The 22,973-nt window shown below is 38.8% G+C and overlaps 2 protein-coding genes across 3 annotated transcripts in view; one reads left to right on the forward strand and one right to left on the reverse strand.

Annotated features, from left to right (window-relative positions):
- AAGAB (alpha and gamma adaptin binding protein) overlaps positions 1–16,239 on the reverse strand; it is a 47,183-nt gene extending 30,944 nt beyond the window's left edge. Inside the window, exons 1-4 of one of the 2 annotated variants that reach the window (XM_028508113.2) lie at positions 16,036–16,239; positions 755–945; positions 504–600; positions 76–165 (exon numbers count right to left, since the gene is read on the reverse strand). In XM_028508113.2, the coding sequence (XP_028363914.1) occupies positions 76–165; positions 504–600; positions 755–945; positions 16,036–16,108 (451 nt within the window). In that variant the 5' untranslated portion in view covers positions 16,109–16,239. The remainder of the gene's footprint in view (positions 1–75; positions 166–503; positions 601–754; positions 946–16,035) is intronic. The other variant, XM_036009486.1, reaches the window with a different exon arrangement.
- Positions 16,219–22,973, forward strand: part of IQCH (IQ motif containing H) — a 192,313-nt gene continuing 185,558 nt past the window's right edge. The window contains exons 1-2 of the mRNA XM_036017373.1: positions 16,219–16,427; positions 21,372–21,494. Coding sequence (XP_035873266.1) covers positions 16,377–16,427; positions 21,372–21,494 — 174 coding nt within the window. The 5' untranslated portion in view covers positions 16,219–16,376. The remainder of the gene's footprint in view (positions 16,428–21,371; positions 21,495–22,973) is intronic.

Below are 22,973 nucleotides of genomic sequence, written 5' to 3' on the forward strand. Positions count from 1 at the left end.
GATTTTTCTTCCACAAATTAACTAATCTCACATCTCAAACGAAATGCCATGTTTTCTCTCAACATAAACACTTACCGTCCTCCTCAGGCAACTCTTCTGGACTAAGTTCTACCAGTTCAAAGCCATGTTTTATACACCATTCTTGAGCTTTTTGTCGGTTTACACCTAAAATAATGTGCAAAAAAACCCTTTATAAGTAAAAATAAAATACAAATATTGCTGCAATACTATCCACAAATGTGTTTCTGTTAATGTCAATATTATTCTACAGGAACCCAAAATAAATATAAAGAAAATGATTTCTCAAATGCAAGTGTCCATTATTTAAAAAAGAAAAAAAAAGGTAAATATTGCAAGATTCTAGAGAGAAATAGCTGAAAACACTGTTGTAAAGGAATAAAGTCAAATGAGACATGCTGTTCTAAATTGAGGAAACAACGTGCTCTGCGCACCGAGGAGTGGCAGGAGCGTGCACAAACCACGGCCCCATCAAAGCATCTTACCGTTCTCCGACACTCGATCGCAGACCAAGATCATCACCTCAGGTAACCATGCTTCTGCCAGTGGAAGCCAGGAGGAGACACTATCAAGACCAGATTTCTAGGGGGAGGCATAAGAAACAAACAAAAGCAGAAAAACAGATATTAAGAGAACTCATATGCACACACACACACACACACACACACAGAAATAAGGGATTAAAAAAAGCAAGCACAATTTCTTATTTACGATTCCATGAAAAACAAAATCTTACTTGTGTGCTGTCAAAGTAAACCACAAATGCTTGGACAGACTCTGCAATCTCTGCAGTGACTAGAAACTTGTTTGGCACTACACATAGATTGATGTCCGCTGAGTAGTACTTATTATCAATGGTCCAAGGATAAAACCTCACAGCATCACTGGCAGTTGCTTCCACAACGAGATCTTCTGTTCCAAGGATATCTAAATAAACGACACAACATTACTATGGGAAGTGCAAAACCAATGTATATCAGTCAACTTTCTCAGTAATACTTCAAAATAATACGGTACTTAGGCTGCTTCCCTTCATATAAGGATTTCAAAGGGCCTCACATTTATTAAGGTATTTTCTTCTCTGATCATTTGATTACAAAAGTAATGCTGACGTAATTTAACTCATTGGCTTTACTGTAAGAACAGAAACACTACCGTGATTAGATTAGGTAGAAAACAAAATAGTCGTCTCACCCAACATCCATAAAAGAACAAGTGGGAGAGAATGACAGCTGTATGTATTTTATTGCTTATGAACTTCATGGGTGATGGAAGATAATAAGGATCCTAAAAGTTTTTTAATTATTTCATACTTATTGCAAGCTAAAAGGAAGACAGCATTAAGGTTAAGCCATTAAAAAATAAAGAGTTATACATATTCCTTGGGTCAAACACTTATACATTAATTCAACTAATAAAAGAATGCATACTGATAAATGACTCTAATTCCATTTATTTTCAGCCCTGTTCAGATTCTTTGAAAGCCAACTCAAATTCTTATTTGACAAGGACACTTATGGCAAAATTTAAATGTTTAATAGCCAAGCAAATAAAATGATGTCAAATATAATTAAATCTTTCAGAAACCCATTTCCAACATGGGTATAACTAATGAAATTCTTCCAGTAAAAGCCAAAAATAGATGCGGTCATGGAACCATCAAAGCATTTTGCTTCCATAATGTCATAAAATATTTAGAACTGGAAGAGACATTAGAAATTGTTTTAACCTCCAACTCTCATCTCTCCTGCTCATACCTACAACCTCCATTTAATACAGATGTGGAAAATGAACTTAGCGAAGTAGAATAACATGCCTCTACTTGGGTTATTATAAAAAAGTACAGCAAAATGGCCACAAGGATCTTTTCAATGCATAATATTGATGAACATGTAAGGAATTTCTCAAACTCACCAAAAGACACTGAAAACTAAAAATTAAGTTTTAAATGCCAGAGCTAAGGTTATACATTTAGAACACTGCCATACTTCTTGCTCAACAAAAAGATATGGGAAAATTACTTAGTCCAAAAGACTGCTAGGAACATGTATAATAATATATGAAGCACGTATGTGCATGTGCATTTTTTTCCATTGCTAACCTTTCACCATGTGGTTATTAGCAGGAACTGAAAATAAGACTTCACTAGGTTGGCCAAAAAGTTTGCTTGGCTTTTTCCATAGGATGGCTCTAGTAGCAATTAGTTGTCTAACTCCATTCAAAACAATTTTCTTAGACTGTACTGTGACAGCTGTCATCAGTGTGCACTTAAAAAAAACTTACCAAATTGGGTGAACTTTTGTGTAGCCATTTTAATGAAGATGGAAGAAAATATACAACTTTTTCAGTGTATTATGCTTTATTATTTCAAAAAATGTAAAGACACAAATGAAGCACAAAAAAAGACTTATTCAGTATATGGAGAAGGTGCTGTGACTGATAGAATGGGTCAAAAGTGGTCTGGGAAGTATGGTGCTGGAGATTTCTCACTGGACAATGCCCCATGGTCAGTAAACCAGCTGAAATTGACAGCAATCAAACTGACACATTGAGAACAATCAACGGTCTACCACACAGGAGACAGTCAACATACTCAAATGTCCAAATCAATGAAGTTATTGATGAAAATGAAAAATGTGTCTTTTACAGAAAAAAACCATATGAACACTTTGGCCAACTAAATATCCTTGCCATAAGGCACACTTTGAAACTAACTTTCTAAATTTTTTCACCAAAACCAGAATTGTTACTCTTAAATTAACAGGTCTGGGCCAATATTTGAAAATCTGATTTTACTCTGGCTTTAGGAAATCAGAGCCCTGGCTGGTGTAGCTCAGTGGATTGAGCGCAGGCTGCAAAACGAAGTGTCGCAGGTTTGATTCCCAGTCAAAGCACATGCCTGGGTTGCAGGCCATGACCCCCAGCAACCACACATTGATGTTTCTCTCTCTCTCTATCTCCCTCCCTTCCCTCTCTAAAAATAAATAAATAAAATTAAAAAAAAAAGAAATCAGTAGTTCTTTCCGTTTAATTTCTATCTAAAGTCATAATCTTTATTATCAATCAATTCCATAGCAACCAGCTACACTACCCCTCATGGAGCCTTATGACAAGTTCAGGTAGGAAATAAGCAGAAAGAACATGTAAGTTATTAAAGTCAAGGATTAAGCTGTCATCTAAATGTCTCACAGGAAAAAAAAAAAACCCTCAAGATCAAAGTCCACATTGCATTCAAAGCTAATACTTCAAACTCCAAGCAGGTGGCACAGCAATATGCCAATAAAGGCACATATGGAAGAAGGCAAACTAACCAAAGGAGAGTAGCAAAAAAATGTATAAACAAATTATTTTGAAAGAGTAGGAGGAGCCACCATATGGACCAATTCATGGGTAACTTTTTTAATAAAAAATTATTTTTAAGGGGGAAGCAGAAGGAGTAAAATAATGAATTATCTTGTTGTTAATGGGGAAAGTACAAGGAGCATGGGACTAGTATTTCCACCATCACACAATCAGTTATTGGTATTTCCTACACTGGTTGTATTGTTAAAAATTAGAATAAAACTTGGGTTATGCTTTTTCCAAGACAGTGTCCTCAACTAACATGAAAAAATAAAATCAGTCCTGGCTGATGCAGCTCAGTGGATTGAGTGCTGGCCTGCGAACCAAAGGGTCACCGGTTTGATTCCCCGTCAGGACACATGCCTGGGTTGCAGGCCAGGTCCCCAGTAGGGGGTGCACAAGTGCAATCACATATTGAAGGTTTCTTTCCTTCTCTTTCTCCCTTCATTCCCCTCTGTCTAAAAATAAATAAATAAAATATTTAAAATAAAATAAATTAAAATGTCATATTAACTGCAATTTAGAATACCTGAATCCATTAGGGATGGTTCATTTCATTAGTGAATACAAAAGAACAAATCAATGAATGTTACTCAGAGCTCTTAAAATTTTAACTTTATACTGTCTTTGATTTTCAAATGATAAAGATATTTACTTAACACATAGAAAGAAGCCATTTCTCTTTTCTTTAAACCTAGATGAGACTAGAACTAATAAATTGGAAAAATGAATTTCAGCTTTCAATGTTTTAGTAGCTGGATTTTTAAAAACTATTTGTGCTGCCTAAAACAATTTGATGGCTCAATTTACTTATTTTAACATTTTATGTCTAATCAAATACTTTCAGCAAGGCTACATCTGGACTTTATTATCACATCTGTGCCATATTAGAACTAAAGAGAATAGTAACGACTGTTTCATTCTAGTTCTTATCATCAATATCATAATGTAGAGTTTAATTTAAAATATGTAAATGCCTATACTAAATACAGCTTTTCTCCCCCATCTTTTGTATTTGATTCCAAATGTTTAACAAGTTAATTCTTTTCCAAATTAAAACAAAAATCACTAAAACGTATGCGCACATGGCTAAGAGCCTCTGGAGACCAGCCAGTACAATTCACTCATTTCACAAATGAGAAAACTGAAAGCCAAAAAAGTCACCTGCGTAACAGGAGCAGAGCCTAAAATGGAATTCAGGTCACCAGCCTCCCTTCCTTCCACAGTGATGCATTACATGTCATGAGAGTTAGCATCCGAGCTATATCACACTCAAGTGTCTAATGGTCCACAAGCCAAAACTAACCTATTGCCCTTTTATGAAAACCAAAAATAATAGTCAGAATGAGAGCACCAGAATACAAGAGCCTGCAACACCATTACCCATCAGAAAACTGTCTATGAGTTTGGGGTATTTTTATGTCAAAAGTGAGTCATAGTGATCTTATGTGTATGGGGTGGGGGGCAGTGCCAGACAGGCTTCCTAGAAAAACCTTCAGTGGTCTCCCATCTCTGCCCTTCGCTAAACTGAGACTGATGTAGTCAAATGATACACAAATAAAATCAGTAGCAACTTCTCCCTCCGCCTGGTAGATGTCAGCCTGTCTCATTCACACTGTTGGCAGCCACCTGGTGGAGCTGTAATACATCATTTTTTAAGAGACAAACAAACACCAGGTGATTAATTGCTGGGTCTGTTACTACAAACTTGGTTTCACAGCTTAAAATAGTTAATTTATAGTGTTTTCAGGGAGCAGTTAAATGCCAACCCAGATCCAGTAGTAAGAATAAACCTTTTCCACCAGCTTTATGTGCAAGTATAAATTTCTTTCCCTGTTCAAGAAACTGTTTTACATAGCCACCGATTCTCCTGCAACTCCTATTTGCTTTCTCACTTCCTTGGTAAACTTATTTCCCCTAGAGTTCCACATGAAAAGAAGGAGTCAAGAGAGCTGAAGAAAGCTGTGTGCCAAGGAAGCATTTCAGCTCAGTAATCCAACGCCTCCCTCCTCTTGCTCTTGCCCTCCTTTGCACTACTCCCCATCTATTCTAATGTTCCTTCCCTCAGAGAAAGTGTACATTTGGTAAGAAAGGAGGCAGCTAGTTTTCTATGGTTCAGAATCAGTAAGAGGCGATACTCTCTCTAGTATGAACTAGGAAGCCAACCAAAGGTCAAAGGTGAATTCCCAAGTCACCACAATATCTATTTTCCCTCTTTCTCTCACACAAATATACAGGGTAGGGCAAAAGTAGGGTCACAGTTGTTCACAGGAAAAATACAATAACTAATAAATACTAGCACAAGAATAAACTCTGTTGCACACACTCACAACTATAAATCTACTTTTGCCCCACCGTGTGTGTGTGTGTGTGTGTGTGTCTGTGTGTATCCCCACCTACCCTCTTACGTACCACCCAGACAAAAAAAGACAAAATAAGTACATTCCAAACTAAATGCACTGATACTGTTTTGGATTATTCTTATCTCCTTTGAATACCAATAGAATTAATGTATGCCAAACTAACTGGGGCATTCCTTGTGAAGAGAAGTTGCCCAGTGGTTAGGTCTTCTTTTCTATGCCCTGAGGGAAGTGATTGGTGCCACCTCAAATCAAGATGATCGGCGCTCTTCTAAGGATCCAGTTGATTTTATTCTTCCTCACAGAACCAAAACTGCTTTCACAGCCACGTTTCATAACCTCAACCCCAGATACAAGTGCCTTTCACGGTACACACCCTCCTGGTACCAGTGTTACTCTCCCTTCCCCTTGTCATGACAGTATTAACCCGACCAGGAAAGGCCAGGTCATAAAACAGGCGGGGCATACTGGGAGTCAGACAGACTGGCATGGAATGCTGGCCCTCTGTGAGAAAGGCACATTAAACCTCATAGGTGTCTCATTTCCTCACCGGCATACGGGGACAAAAACACTTCTCAAAAGCTTCTGGAAGAGTAAGTGAAACAATGCATAAGAAAGCACTGGCACACAGTAGGCCCTCAGTAAGTGTTCATTTCCTCCTCCCAGCTCAGTGCTCTGCAAATGTGACAGCACTACTGACATGAGGGCAGGTTACAGACATGTGGAGGGGAGTTGGTAAGAAGCATTACAATCAGGAAATAACCACCTTCTTTAAGCTGCTCTGGCCCCTCCCTTCCCAAAATATGCCTTCTCTTATTTTTCTTTTCCATTGTTAAGGCATAAACTGAAACAGGAGAGAAAGCAATTAGGAAAATTATAGGAGGCAGCAGAATCTGACGTCAGTTGAAGGAGAAAGTAGCCATTATGAAAGCAAAGAATTGAGCAAAATGTGATTTGGGAAAAAAATAGGGAAGTCAAGAGTTTTCATTAACTGGCAATAGGCAAAGAGACTTTTAAAAAAATCATAATCGTTCCATATGTTGCAACCAGTCAGAATTCCACAGTGATACTTTCTTGAAGATAACACATAAGTGGGTGCTGCTCTGGCAAACACTTGGTGGCAGTTATTAACAAACAGATTATTCACCAAGTACTAGGAGTAGGTGATACCACCGTGAGGCATTTAACGGTTAAATGTGCAACGTTAATGTTGGGACTTTACCCAGACAAATGCTGGGAAATTCATATCTGTGGTTCTCTGAGTAATCATCCTTGAAGCCTCCTAGTGCAAGCACAGTAAAGTTTTGGGACAGCCAAAAGTTACAGAGTTTTGACTGTTTGGGGCTTCAGTGCCCCAACCTTCACATTAACTGTACCTGCAGTATTTGTTTCTGTCCACACGACAGACCAACCACTGGAGCAGGATGAAGCTGCTGAGGGAAGAACAACTGGACTGAGTTAAAGCACCACACCACTCCTTTACAACAGAACAGCAGTTCTGGTTAGCTTACAACACTTAATTACCTTTCCCTCCCATGCTCGTTCTCTCTGCTCACACCTCAATTCATACATCCACGTGCTTTGGGGCTTTTTATAACACAGTGGAAAAGTTTTAAAAGTTGAAGCAGAGGAAATCCAACTCAGTCCTCCTCCTTTTCCTCAAGTTAACTTTCTCCCAATAGCCATCTGAAACTGGACACCACAGCCTCCAAGCAGAGGTGGGGAGATACATGGTCTCCACTTGCCCCTAGAAGACCTCACCATGCAGTCAGAAACAGACATGCACACAAAAACATAAAGCTGGCAAGGAGAAAGAGTGTGGCGGAACCACCAGCCTCTAACTTTTAGGGGCTGCATGCAAAGACCACTTTATCAACCCCAGTGGCACTGCTGATGGACAAGTCCCACCCATATTTGAAGGGGAAGGGCTTCTTTAAGTTCTATTACTATTACTTATTTATTCAAAATCTAGTTCTAGACATACATTTAAAGCAGTGGTTCTTTATGGGGTGGTGATGTTGCTTCCAAGGGGACATATTTCAACATCAGGAGACATTTCTTTGTTTTCACAAGTGGGGAGATACTACTGGTATCTAGTGGGCAGAGGCCAAGAATACTGCTGAACGTCCTACAAGGCACAGGCGAGCCCACGTGAGAGAGATTACCGAGCCCCAAATGTCAACAGTGCTAAGGCTCAGAAACCCTGACTTAAAACAAAGGAACTTGTGGAACTGACTTAGCTGTATTCAAGAAACAAAAGTTCTGGAATGCAAAGTTCGTTATTTTTTCTCATAGAACTGAAACTAACCTTTACAGCCAGGCATCATAAGCTCCCACCACAGATATAAATGTCTTTCGCTCATATCTGATAAAATGTATCTTAAATGTCTTCTTTAATTATCTTAACCACAAAAATTATCTGGCAATTCATCTTAGATGCTTTAAAAATAATTTATAATGATAGTGTTCTGGAAGAAATAATACATAAGCCTAAACCGATCAATTATGAGATAAAAAAATGTTTTATACTCAAATGGTACTTTTTCATAAACAAATAGGCATCAAGTAATAAACCCTCACAAAAAATGTCAATGTCTGCTCAGGATGACAACAGTCTCTATGGCAGATGACACATTACTATGAAGGAAAGTGAACATGTCAGAGATAAATTTCCCAAACAGAACACATTTCATGAAAAACATTTATTCTGTTGCCCCTGTATTCAAATATTGAAAGTAAGCTTGGTCCATTGGAAAACATCACAAAACTAACAGACCCAATATCCCAGTTTCCTAAAGATCCTTCAAGAAGGGTAAAATCATAATTGGGTCATATACAGTCAAAGCAACTTAGAAAAAGAAAACATTGATAAATTAGACTTCTAGAGTCTTTAAAGTTCTTTATTAAGAACTTTTGCATTTCAGAAGAAACCATCAAGAAAACCAAAGACAACAGACTAGGAGAAAATATTTTTAATTATTTATAAGAGACTTGTATCTAGAATACTAGATATGAGGTACTCTTACAATTCATTAATAAGACAAAAAGAACAACTTAAAAATGGGCAAAAGACTTGAATAGATATCACGAAAGAAGGTATATGAATGAACTATAGGTACATGAAAAGATTCTCACCACCCAAACGTCTACCAACAGATGAATTGATAAATATTGGGTTGGCCAACAAGTCCATTTAGTTTTTTCCGTACAATGGCTGTAGTAGGGCTTAACTGTTTTGAACTTCATTCAAAACATTTTTGTTAGATTGTATTGTGATAGCTGTCACAACAACATGAATTTTTTTAAAAAAGTATCAAAATTGGTGCATTTTTGTGCAGCCATTTTAATATTGAAAATTGAAAGATACACAACATTTTCAGCATATTATGCTTTATTATTTCAAGAAAGGTAAAAATGCAACTGACACACAAAAAAGATTTGTGCAGTGTATGGAGAAGGAAGCTGCTATGACTGACTGAATGTGTCCAAAGTTGTTTGTGAAGTTTGTTTATTGGTATATTGACATTTTGGCCAAATAATTCTTAAGAAAAGGCAAATCTGTTAAGACAGAAAACACATTAGTGGCTACAGGGGGTGGGAATGGCTAATGACAAACAGGCACAAGATTTCCTTCTAGGAGGACAGAAATGTTCTACACTAAAGACAGGAGGGCCCAGGCTGAGTGGGTCAGGCAGGCAGAGCACAGTCCCGATGCACCAAGGCTGCAGGTTCGTCCCTGGTCAGGGTGCACATGGTAAAAGAAGCCACTGGTGGATGCACGAATGGGTGGAGCAACGAATCAATGTTTCTCTCTCTCTCCCTTCCTCTCTTTCTAAAAGAAACAAACTAAACAAACAAACAAACAAAACCCAAAAAGGTTGGATTTTATGGTATTTAAATTAAATACCAATAACCCTGACTAGTGTGGCTCAGCTGGTTGGGTGTTGTTTGACAAAGCTGAAGGCCGCGGGTTTGACTTTCAGTCAGAGCACAGGCCTGGCTTGCTGGTTTGGTCCCTAGCTAGGGCGCATCCAAGAGTCAACCAATTCATGTTTCTTTCCCTTTCTCTGTCCCTTCTCCTCTTTCTAAAATTACATAAATGAAATCATAAAAAAACTTACATACCAATAAAGGTGCTAAAAATAATCATGGAAGCTGGAAGATAATCCTCTCGTTCTACCGATGAAATAGGTAACTGAAGCACATGTTTGAGATATTTAGAACAATAATGGCACATGTAAAGAGACTCAGTAAATACTTGTGGGATAGAAAGTTAAGTCAGAAAGCTAGGAAGACGGTAGCACTCAGTGCTCAGTTCACACGTTTCCCCCCAACAAACATCCTGAACAACCCCAGCAGAATCCAGACAGAATGGCAGTTCTTTAATGTCAGTGCAACAGTGCTGTTCCTTACCAAACGATCACACCTTTTCCTGCTCTGAGCACCTGATTTTCATTCAGGCACAACATTACTTTTCCTCACCTCTTGAGTAGAACCAGCCTTCAAGTCTGCCTGGAAAATTAAACTTTAAATAGGTTATTTGTCACTGAAGCTAAAACATCATAAAGGCTCTTTAAGAGTTTCACAACTATCCTCTCTGTCTTAACCTACGTCAATCTTGCTTGCTTCCTGGATAAGTAATTATTAGAGATGTGTTTGTGGTATCTGTGAACACTGACTCCAAAATAAACACAATGTCGTGTCCAGGTTATTCTTGCCAGGCATATTTAAAACAATTTTCATACTTTAACCTTTTTTAAAAATTGGTTTTATATTAGATTTCATTATTTATTGAGTGTCAGTATTTGTTGAGGAATTATACAGGTTGAAAGGCAGGAAGTTGTTTAAATCAAATGACCACTGCATACTTTCTAGATGTTTTTACATCTCCCATACACAAAGAAGCAGTTAGATGGCCCTGAAATAAACGTCTGAGTCTACATGCACCCAGAATCTTCCGGGTGGTACAACACTCATAAATGGTTTTGGTGCAACATGGGCTGATGCGTTGTACTTTTCCACTGGTATTTCTCCTCCTACTCTCCACCCCCACTGGCTGGAATGCCATTTATTAGGAAGACAAACAGCTTATAATCATTTCACTCATCAATAAGAGGTAAGGGATTAGGCTAAAACTTCAAACAGAAAGTCAAATTCCCTTCTCCACAAATAGGAAAACAAACTAGGCACCAAGAGAGGCATTTTCATTTATTACTAATTCATCTACTGAGGCCCCAACTACCATAAAAGAAAAAGTGTAAACTTATTATGAGCAATAAATATTTCTGTAGTAAAATCTTCTACAGTAATTTCTCATATTCCTACCTCCACCCTAAATACATGCAGTTCTGGTTGCCAAGAAGGCGATTATGTTTTCCATATATAAAATAACTGGAACTGAATCTTGTCTTCCCAACTTTTATGAGCTGAAAACCTTAGGAAATCACTTCTTTGAGTTTTACTTTTACACACATACAAAGACGTGCACTTGCACACACACTGGAAGATAACATTTCTATTCTAAGATATATTATCTAAGCCCCATTGGGTCTGGAAAGAATATAAACTTGTATTTAATCTTTTCTTCCTCCTTAGGTTGATGACTTAACATTGTTCCTTTAATAAAGATAAAATCTGTAAGGCTTCTGTTAATGTTAATTGAAAATTATAAAATACATTGTGTCATGGCTAAAAACAAACCAAAGCTCACCCACCCCCATAGCCAGCTGAAATCACTGCTTTAATTTGATCACCTACTGAACCACTGTGTTTACACCTCTAGGTCCTTGTGGTAGATCTTCCCGGCCCAATCTTTCTTCCTTTGAAGAAAATAAAGGGTTGCAAATATACAATCCAATCAAAGACAGAGTCCTCCTATGACAACAAAATAAACAACTTTGCTTACGTGAAAATTACTATTTATTCCCAGAATAAACCAAAAGTTTCCACTCAGAATATCTTAAGCAGCTACAGGAAAACAGAAATTAGAAGATCCAAGCTCTTATCCCTATTCTCTTGCTAGACAATGCTGGCTACACTGTACAATAGACTCTCATCTTTGAAATAAGAATGTCCTACTTGGTAAACTACTTTAAGATCCTTCCTGTAAGTATAGGAGTCTGATAGACCTAGACACAAACTGCACCTTGCAGAAGAATGAAGCTTTCCCAAAGAAGTGATGTCATAAATGATGGCTGGCTTTGCCTGTGTAATTATTTAAAAATCTTCTTTTAGGTTAATATTCTCTATCATTTCTTTTTTTTTAATTTGTTATTCTATTACAGTTGTCCCAATTTTCCCTCCTTTGCCCTCCTCCTCCCAGCCCCCACTCCCAGTCAATCCCCACACTGCTGTCCATGTCCATCAGTTATTCACACATGTTCTTTGACTTGTCCCTTCCCCTCTTTCCCCCATTATCCCTCTCCCCACTCCATTCTGGCCATTGTCACTCTGTTCCATGTTTCTATGTCTCTGGTTCTTCTTTGCTCATTAGTTTATTTTGTTCATTAGATTCCTCTAATAAGTGAGATCATATGGTATTTGTCTTTCACTGAATAGCTTATTTCACTTAGCATAATACTCTCCAGTTCCATCCATGCAGTCACAAAAGGTAGGAGTTCCTCCTTTCTTCCTGCTGCATAATATTCCATTGTGTAAATGTACCACAGTTTTTTGATCCACTCATATCCTGATGGGTACTTAGGTTATTTCCAGCAATTGGCTATTGTAAATAGTGCTGCTATGAGCATAGGGTTACATAGGTTCTTTTGAATTAGTGCTTTGGGATTCTTAGGGTATATTCCCAGCAGTAGAATTGCTGGGTCAAAAGACAGTTCCATTTTTAATGTTTTTTAAGATTTTTATTTATTTTTTTTAGAGAGGGTAAGGGAGGGAGAAACAGAGAGAAACATCAATGTGTGGTTGCTTCTCGTGTGGCTCCCACTGGGGATCTGGCCCGAAACCCAGGCATGTGCCCCGACGGGGAATTGAACCTGCAACCCTTTGGTTCGCAGCCCGCACTCAATCCACCAAGCTACACCAGCCAGGGCCCGTTTTTAATTTTTTAAGGACATTCCATACTGTTTTCCACAGTGGCTGCATCAATCTGCATTCCAACCCACAGTGCACTAGGGTTGGATCCCTTTTCTCCACACCCTCACCAGCACTAGTTGTTTGTTGATTTACTAAGGATAGCCATTCTGACAAGTGTAAGGTGATATCTCATTGTGGTTTTAATTTGCATCTCCCTGATGGCTAGTGATGCTTAGCATCTTTTCATATGTCTATGGGCCCTCTGTATGTCTTCCTTGGAGAAGTGCCTATTCAAGTCGTTGCCAATTTTTTAATTGGATTATTTGTCTTCCTGGTGTTGAGTCGTATGAGTTTTTGATATATTTTTTAAATTAAATTATCATATATATCACTGGCAATTCTCTATCATTTCTTACACCAATATCACCACCTTCAATTTAAATAGTTCTGATTGCTAAGGAATTGCTAACAGATCGTTCTAATTGATAACAAATTTCATTCACACATTCTGTGCATACAAACCCAGAATGTGAACTTATGCTCCAGCACTTCTTACTATTGGGTTGGCCAATAGAAGTTTGTTTATTTTTTGCATAAAATAAAAGACACATTTTCCACTCTTACCAGTAACTTTATTGATTTGGATATTTTGAGTATGCTGGCTATCTCCTGCCATTGGCTTCTAGTGGGTAGGAACCAGGAGTACTGCTAAACATCTTCCAATGCATAAGACAGCCCCACAGCAAAGAATTATTTGGACAAAATATCAATTGTACCAAGAAACTTTGCAAACCACGTTTGACACGCTTGATCAGTTACAGCACCTTCTCCATACACTGCACAAATCTTTTCTGCATTTCAGTTGCATTTTTACCTTTCTTGAAGTAATAAAGCATAATACGCTGACAATGTGTATCTTCTTCCATTTTAATAATATTAAAACAGCTGCACAAAAATTCACCAATTTTGATATTTTTTAAAAATTCACACTGATATGACAGCTGTCACAATACAACCTAACAAAATTGTTTCTAATGAAGTTAAAGACAACAAAGCACTACTAGAGCCATCATACAGAAAAACCATAATGGACTTTTTGGCCAACCTAATACAGTGTTACTATTCACCAACTATTGGTATCAGATCCTTCAAGGAAGTGACCATGTCTCCCAATTCTGATCCTTAAAGCAAATGATGAGTACTGTAAGCAGGAGAATACTTAACAAATATCTTTGAGATTGATTTTACAAGGACTTTATATATCAGTAATGAAAATCCAAATGCAAATTCAGGTGACCCTTAAACAATGCAGTGGGGGTGGGAAAGTTAGGGATGCTGAACCCACCCCTCACACTAACCAAAATACCCATATGAATAACTTTTGACTCGCCCAGATCTTCACTACTAACAGCCTACTGCTGACCAGAAACCTGACTGATAACAGTCAATTAACACATATTTTGCATGTTTTATGTTATTATATATTGTATTCTTGCAGTAAAGAAAAGGTTAAGAAAATCATGAGGAGAAAATGCACATACAGTCTTTATTGGAAAAAATCCACATGTAAGTGGATCCCACAGTTCAAAGCTATGTTGTTCAAGGGTCAATTGTAATTCTTGAATAGGTAAATACACCAAGAAATCTTAAGCAAATGTTGATATGTTCACTATATGTAATATATTATAGAAACTAACATATTAAATTTAAAATTTCAGAATAATTATATATAGAATATACAAAATATATTTTGTATAAATATACCTATTATGTAAACCACATATATCAAATATATTATAAATTAATAACTTCATATATTTGTTTTACATATTTAAACATATATAAAATGTTTAAATTTTATATATAAAATATAAAATATATTTTAAAATCATATATTAAATATCAGGTTGAAATTATATATAAAAATTACAATTTTAAAAAAATCTTTGCATTGGGAAAACATCTGGAAGGAAATGCACAGAAATGTTAGCAGTATTTGTGTTTGGGTGATGAGACCATGGATGACGTTTTTCTCCATATGCTAAATCTTACTGAAGGAGTATGCAGTATTTCTATGAAACTATGTTTTAAAAGAAAAAAAATGGGAAGGAGCACTCCTTAGCGGTAAGGAAATGGCATAATTAGAGCAGTTGGTTACCATTTAGTAAGTGTTATAAACTTTTACCTTCTGAGGAACTTTTTAAGTGATCGTAAAAATGGTAACTAAGTTATAGATTCGTGCTAGAGGGACATCCTGCCTAATTCTGTCATTTGACAGGTTCGGTAAAAAGTTTAGAGTTGTATGATGCTTTGAAGTTTACAAAGTGCTCAATATGCCTCATCACCTGTTCTTCAAATAATCCTGTGAGACAGGTTCATAGGCCCCATTTTAAGAATCAGAAAACTGAGGGTTGGAGAGAGAATGTTCTTTGATAACTATGTGCCGGCCTCTGGATTAAGCACAACAATCGTGTGAAAAGTATCATCATTTTGCAGACAAGAAGCTGAAGGACAGAGGTTAACTGTGCCCCCTATCTTACAGCTAAGGACACTGCTCTGACTCGAGGCCAGCACTGAGGACAGGAGTCCTGAGTTCGAGTCAACTTCCCAGAGTCCTTCAGTGCAAAAGTTGATACCATGGCCCAGCCCTGTGCCCTCTCGACTACACTGGTCTTCTCACCTACGGTTCCTTTTAAGAGTCACTTCGTTCGCCAACCACCAAGAAGGTCCAGAGGCAAAGTACAAGCCCCAGGAATACCCCAAAACTAACGCCAGCGGAGAGCCTCCAGAGGAAGGCAAGGCAGCGAATAATTACAGAGTGGGGGGGGGGGGGGGACAAGGCTAGCAGGTCTTACATACATTAAGGGGCAACCAAGGGGAAACAAACTATCTACCTCAAGAGCAGGGATAGCAACAAGATCCCAATTCCTGCCCTAGGTACTCGCGTAACTCGGTACAATTTCCAGAGTGCCTCTGGTTTCCTCGCAAAGGATTCCCACCAAGACCAGAGCGCTAGGCGGGGCAAGAATTGGCCCCACTTTGCCGGAAAGGCTAGAAGAAACGTCACAGCGGGCGGGGCCAGCAGAAGAGCAACGCTTGAAGGGGCAGACACCTGCGGGGACAGGGCACATGCTCGCAGTCTGAGGGGCCCTGAAGCCAACGCTGAGTCAGGGAAGAGCGCAAGACCGCGGCGGGGACAAAGGCCCGGAGAGGCCGCGGTGCTGAGGCTGTCTCTCGCCAAGACTTAGAACCTCGAGGTCCGCCCAGGAGCCTCGCTACTCACGTTGCACCAGCCTGTCTCCGGTGAAGGTGGAGGAGCAGCTGGTGATAAGCGCACAAGGAATGCCCGCAGCCATTGCTGCACCCTGGAGCCGGTCCGGTCCCGGAGCCGCTTCCGCCTTGGGCTGTACCACTGGCCCTGGCGCGCAGGGGTGACCTGACTGGAAGGGCGCGTTCTCGGAAAGGTCCGGCGGCCCTGACTCCTCCGTTACCCCCTCTTCCGGTACCGGCGTAGGACAGGCCGGGCGGAGCGTGGTGTTGCCTAGGGAACGAGTTACCACCACAAAGGTTTCGGCGCCTGGAGACGTAGCCTCTTGGGGGAGGTATCTGTTCCTAGGTGTAACCATGGCTGAGGAGTTTGAAAACTTCGACCCCATCGGTAACATCTTAATCCAGGTGGGAACTGAGCCCCTCCCGACCCGGCCCCAGTTTAGACACCTCGGGGCGAGCCTTGCAGCGCCGGACACTCGCACCCATCCATTGGGAGCGCTGCGCCCAGACTGTTTCGGGAGAGCCCCAAATTTACCAGCCCAGACCTCGCTCACCAGCCTAACTCACCGCTGGGTGCCGTACCCGGGAGATTGGGCTCCAGAAGCACTGCGACACCTCTGGTGAAACCAAGACCATGCACCTCACCCTGGAACCTTTACTTCGGAAAAGTCCACCTCACACCGAGGCATCATTTTAAAATGTAGTGTTCTGAGAAAATGAATCCATGAATGTAGGGGAGTGGAGAAGTGTGCAAATTTGAGGAGAAATTGAAAGATGTGAGCTGCTTTTCTTAAGCACCCCATTTTTTTTGGATCAAAAAGGTCCCTTGCAAATAAATAAGTCCTGGGGTTATAATGTATAGCATGGTAACTATAGTTAATAATACTGTATTGAAAGTGGCTAAGAGACTAAACCTTAAAAGTTCCCATCACAGGAAAAAAATTATAACTTTGTACTGATGGATGTTAGCTGGACCTGTTGTGCTGATCATTTCACAATATATACAAATATCAAATCATTGTGTTGTATACAGGAAGTTAACATAATGTAATGTCAATTATGTCTTAATAAAATAAAAGTCCCTTGCTTGGGAACACACATATAGGAGAATATATTAAAAGTAACAGATTGCAAATCAAGTTAAAATTTTGAATATCAGATATGACATTTAAAAACTTGGATAATTTTTTTCTGAAGGGGTAAATATCAAGAACATCTCAAGTATTACTCAGTCTGTGACAGTTACCTTTATAAATTATTTATGTATGTAGTTTTTACTCAGCCTGTGACAGTTACCTTTATAAATTATTTACGTATGTAGTTTTAAAATGTTCCCGCATGTATCATCACTCTTTACTCATATTTAGTTCCATTTGACTAAGGCTTAAAGTCATTTTCCTAAGGTCACTCTGTTAGGACTCTCACTCAGATCTGTAATGAATCTAATTTTTCTTCCTGCGGGGATTTTTATCTCTTACCTCCTACTTAGGAGAAACTTTTGTAAATTTACCTTTTCTAAAATGCAAACCCCTACACTTACCAATTTCATAGACTGCCTTTCCCATGATGAGTCCTACTCAAATCTTACCTCACCTGTTTTTCACCATGACCCTAGAATGAGTTTAGTCAAACTGCAAAGTCTGAGGAAACAGTCTTCACAAGACTGCCCTCACGTCTACATCAGCCTCAAGTTCAGGAGTCCGCAGAACCACCCTCACTTAAGACCAGCGGTCTATAATTTGGAAGAACTGACCACCTCACATTGCCAATTTGCTAGAATAATTCACAAAATGCAGTAAAACACTAGGTCTACAATGACAGTGTTATAGCGTAAAGATACAAACAAAAATCAGCCAAGGGAAGAGATGTATAGGGCAGAGTCCAAGAGGGGTCCAAACAGAGTCTCCAGTCGCCCTCTCCCCAAGGAATCGTAGACGGCATTACCTCCACCCAGCCACAATGTGTGACGATGTGCACAGAGTGCTGTCGACTAGGGAAGCTCACGTGAGACCGGTGTCCAGGGTTTTTATTGCGGCTCAACTGCACACCATCCCACATGACTGACACTCATCCCCAGCCATTCCGGAGGTTAGACATGCTTTTAGCCTTCGGTTCCTCTAAAGGTTGGAACTGATACAGTGTGGCTCAAAACCCCATCATAAATCACATTGTTAGACTGTGGTGGCCAAAGCCTCCAAGCAAACACACTCCTCTCAAGCAGGGTACTTTAGGGGCCTACAATTCACCCCCCAGTATGTAAGATCAAAGGCTAGGCCTCTCTTTAGGTAAGGTTAATTATTCACTACACATACCAGCTTGCAAGTCCAGGGCCCATATTTACAGACCCCAAACAATTGAAACACTAATGGAGACTCCTACCCAGAAAAACCCAGTTCTTCCCAACAGTATACTTTATTTGACTACAGGAGCAATTAAGTTCCTCTGTAGTTTTCTCTATTTCTACAGGCCTGAGACAACTCTAAAACAGAAACCAGAATTCAGGGAGAATTCTCATGCCTAATTTCACACCTTCTCTTGAGATAATTCTACTTCCCAGGGGCTGTTCCCCTTGTGGTTTGGAATAGTGTACTGACTATGCAGCCAGAAGTCTTTTCACTTCAGAATGGGACCCAGGGGTAGCTATTTGGTCAGTCTGGGATACACGTCACAGTACTGATGTCCCTTCACCTCTCTGGGCCTCAGCTTTCTCTTCTGTATGACACATAGCTTGGATTACATACACCTCTAAGTTGATTCAGTTTCCCCAAAGCTACGTTATCTCTCGTTATTGTGAAGTGGACTTCCTTTACTGTTAGCTTAGGCAATCAAATTGTTTTTATATATATCCAACAGTTGATTTTAAAAATCCAACAGTTGTATGTTAACACCAACCTTGGAAATATTGGAGCTAGTTGACACCTTGATATTAGCGCTGTCTTTCTTACCAATCCTGCCTTCTGGGTTGCCAGAAGCATACAACATAAAAATGAGAATGATTCAGCCACACCATCTCTTTAGCAGAGATGAGTAAAATGGGAATTATGAGACTGCTTTTGGACAATCTGGAGTCTGGTTGCATGGCTCTTTTAAATTTGAGAGCAAATTTTTACTGCATTAAATATTTCAAGAGCTTCTTATTAAGCAATCCTGTCCCCAAACTATCAAAACAATAATTTCCTCCACATAAATTTCAAAATGTATGAAAAGCAATGCATTTGATGATCACAGAACTGATGGGTGACATGTAAAGTTTCAGTATAGTAGATTGGGCCTATTTGAAGAGATTTAGAACTTAGTTACTTTTCCTACCCAAGTGTGGTGATTTTCAACAGTGCTTGTCACCAATGCAATTGTACAAACAGATGTGCAGATATTAAGAGGGGAGAAAAAACTATCTGGCAAGAAAAGTAATGTGAAAAGCTCTTGAGAAAGATTAAGAGAGTAATTCAAATTGGTGAACATTTATAAGTGCCAGTTATGTGCAAGGAGTTTCACTAGATTTCACTATTCAGGAGAGGAGAGTTAACATTTGTTTGGTGCCCTTCTATGTGGCTGGCCCCAAACAAAACACTTGACGTATTTTTAAACTCACCTTATTTTTGCCACTATTCTGAGAGGTAGCTATTTATCTCCATTTTACAGATGAGAACACCAAGGCTCTGAAAAGCTTGGCAAATTTACCAAGCTTAGTGTAGTAAAAGAGGAAATAGGATTCTAGTTTATGTCTGTCTGGTTCCAAAGCCTATATTCATTCATTGTCACACACATTTCCCCATTTGCATTCAACAATTCTACAACAGAAAATAATTCTTTTATTTTCTCTCAGTGAAGAAACTAGAGAAAATGTGGATGGTGTACACGGACATCATGTGACTAGTGAGAAAACAAGGAATTATGTTCATCTGCTCTTTACCGATTCTTACTATGTACCAGACCTCTACGTATCTCGCAGCTCTATGAAGCAGTATAATTGTTCACATGAGGCAGATGAAGGAGTCAGACCTTTGGTTCCCCGATAGTAATTCGGGCAGTTTTCACTCTCTCCAGCACTTGCCAGGCATAATTACAGAATGACACAGGAACCTACAAGTACTACAGCTACATGAAGGAAATTCAGTGCATCCGTAGGGGTCTGGAAGTGGGGCTTGTCCTTGAACTGCTCTTTGTACTTTCCAAATGTCTTCAGGCAATAGATGGTAAATCAGCTTGCAGCAGTAATTGGACAAAACAAATGAAAGGAGAACATCTTCATCCTTAGGGTCTTACAAGCAAGCAGTAGGTGTGTGCAGATCTCAATCTGCGAGCCCTGAAGGGTTTGCATGACAATTTGTGCAGAGCACAGATGACCAGATGTGTCTGCCAGACTGTGATGCCCATCAGTGAAAAGATGCAAATTTTGATCTTTTGAATACTTGGCTCAATGGGAATATTCTAGAGTAATCGATAATAGGCTGGATCAATGTGCGTAAGTCCAGTTAGACTAACAGAAAGATAACCATTTCAAAATGCCTTCAGCAACCCAGTCTGCAGATTGTTATTGGTGTGACTACTGGTAAAACAGGTGTTGGGTCCATAAATTCGCATAACAAAATGTTTTTCTTGTGGCAGCAGCCCATACAATAATTGGTGCCATCTGTATTTAGCTCTTGAAGTTTGAGTTCTAATATGAATTCAGAGAATCTTTCATTGTCTAATTTCATGATGCCCATTTAATTCTGAGGGTGCTTAACATTGGAAAGATATTCATTTTGAAGGAAAATGTTGAAGTAATAACATGTTGCTTTTTCTTCATGGATCATTTTCATTCTGACTATCTAAACCAGAGTCAAGGCCACACACCCACAAAACTACGTCTGAGCAGTTAGTGAGGACGGTCCAGCCAGAATGGAAAACCAGCAGACCCCATGAACATATTTACAATTGCCTTTTGAAAGGCAAAGCTTTCACTGGAACCTCCCTGTGTTGAAAGTGTTCTGTTTTCTTATCTTTCCACCAATTAATAGAAATCAGAGTTTGGCACAAACTTCTTATCGTCCAGGGACTCAACTGCTCTACCATCTGAGAAAGCAAAAGCCATTTGCATTGCAGTTTTAGCTGGGATTTGTTGCTAATGGGGAAAGGAAAAGTAGGCAACTTTATGAAAGCTTAGTATTTCACAATCTAAGACAGTAATGGAACATTCTAGTAAAGACTATCTTAGAATCATAAAGACAGTCCTTTTCGATGAATATCATAAAATCAAACTTACTGTCTTTAGCAACTCAAGCATATTGAAAACCTTTAAAATAGATGTTTTAGATGCACTATGTATGTATTCTTTTAATATTTCATATTTTCTTACACCTACAGGTCCATGAAGACCTTTATCAACTAAAGGAGAAATTAGCAAAATTCCCACTTGAGGAAAAAGGAGGAACTCTAGACATTCAGAGTCTTGAAAAAGCAATCAAGAGGACTGAAATGGGGTTAAAAGTAAGTAGAACTTTGGATATTAAAAACCAGAAGGAGACAAAGATTTCTCCAGAAGGAAAGAATTGTGGTTCTCACAGGATTCTGTGTAATCCTATAACAGAGGTGGATTTAGGGTGATTATGAACTTTTTCTGTTTTTTTTTAAATAATAATGATATTAAATGATTGATTGATTCACACCTGTCACATTCCAGAATGAATTAAAAATATTGATACTGTGAGATTATGCAATGATAACTTCTAACATGTGGTTTGATAAAAAGAATTTTAAAAATGATCACTATTAGTCCAATATGCCTGACTAAAAAGGATTCACACCAATACATCATAGAGAGTTGAGAATAGTTATTTTTGTAATATTGTAACCCAATGGGTAAAATCAAAGAAATATACCAAATTTTGGAACAGAGAAATAAATTGGGACTTCATTATTATGGACCAATGGTTTCCTTTTTATTTTCTTTTTTAAAAGATTTTATTTATTTTTTAGAAAGAGGGGAAGGGAGGGAACAAGAGGGAGAGAAACATCAATATGTGAGAGAAACATCTGTTGATTTTCCTCTTGCACACTCCCAACTGGGGACCTGGTCTGCAACTTGGGAATTGAACTGGCAACTCTTTGGTTCACAGGCCAGTGCTCAATCCACTGAGCCACCCCAACCAAGGCTAGACCAATGATTTTCAACCTTTTTCATCTCACGGCACACAAACTAATTACTAAAATTGTGCGGCACACCAAAATGATATATTTTTTGCCAATATGACATAAAAGGTATACTTTTGATTCATTTACACCAGATGGCTTTGTTGTGTTGGCTGTTGTGATTATTTATTTGACAGTCTAAGGGGAAAGAGGTCAGTGGCCCTGACTAAATAGTCAGGTATTTGTTTTAAAAATTCTTGCAGCATGCTGGTTGAAAATCACTGTTACAGACATATCTTAAAGTAGGAATCCAATCCTCAGACAAGAATAATATTCATTTACAATATGTCCAAAGAAACAAAAAACCACTAACTTGAAAAGCTATGTGCACCTCACATTCATCGCAGCATTATTTACAATAGCCAAGACATGGTAGCAATCTACATGTCCATTGATGGTTTAATGGATAAAGAAAAACATACACATATACATATGTATATACAATGGAATATTATTTAGTCATAAAAAATGAAATTTTGCCCTGGCTGGTGTGGCTCAGTGGATTGAGTACCCGCCTACAAATCCAAGGGTCACCGATTCGATCTCCAGTCAGGGCACATGCCTGGGTTGCAGGCCAGGTCCCCAGTGGGGGGCACATGAGAAGCAACCACACATTGACATTTCTCTCCTTCTCTTTCTTCTTCTTTTCCCTGCTCTCTGAAAATAAAATATTTTTTAAAAAATGAAATTTTGCCATTTAAGACAACATGGATAGACCTCAAGGACATCATGCTAAGTGAAATAAGTCAGACAAAGAAAAACATACTGTATAATCTC

This window comes from Phyllostomus discolor, chromosome 1 (genome assembly GCF_004126475.2).
Source record: "Phyllostomus discolor isolate MPI-MPIP mPhyDis1 chromosome 1, mPhyDis1.pri.v3, whole genome shotgun sequence".
NCBI lineage: Eukaryota > Metazoa > Chordata > Mammalia > Chiroptera > Phyllostomidae > Phyllostomus > Phyllostomus discolor.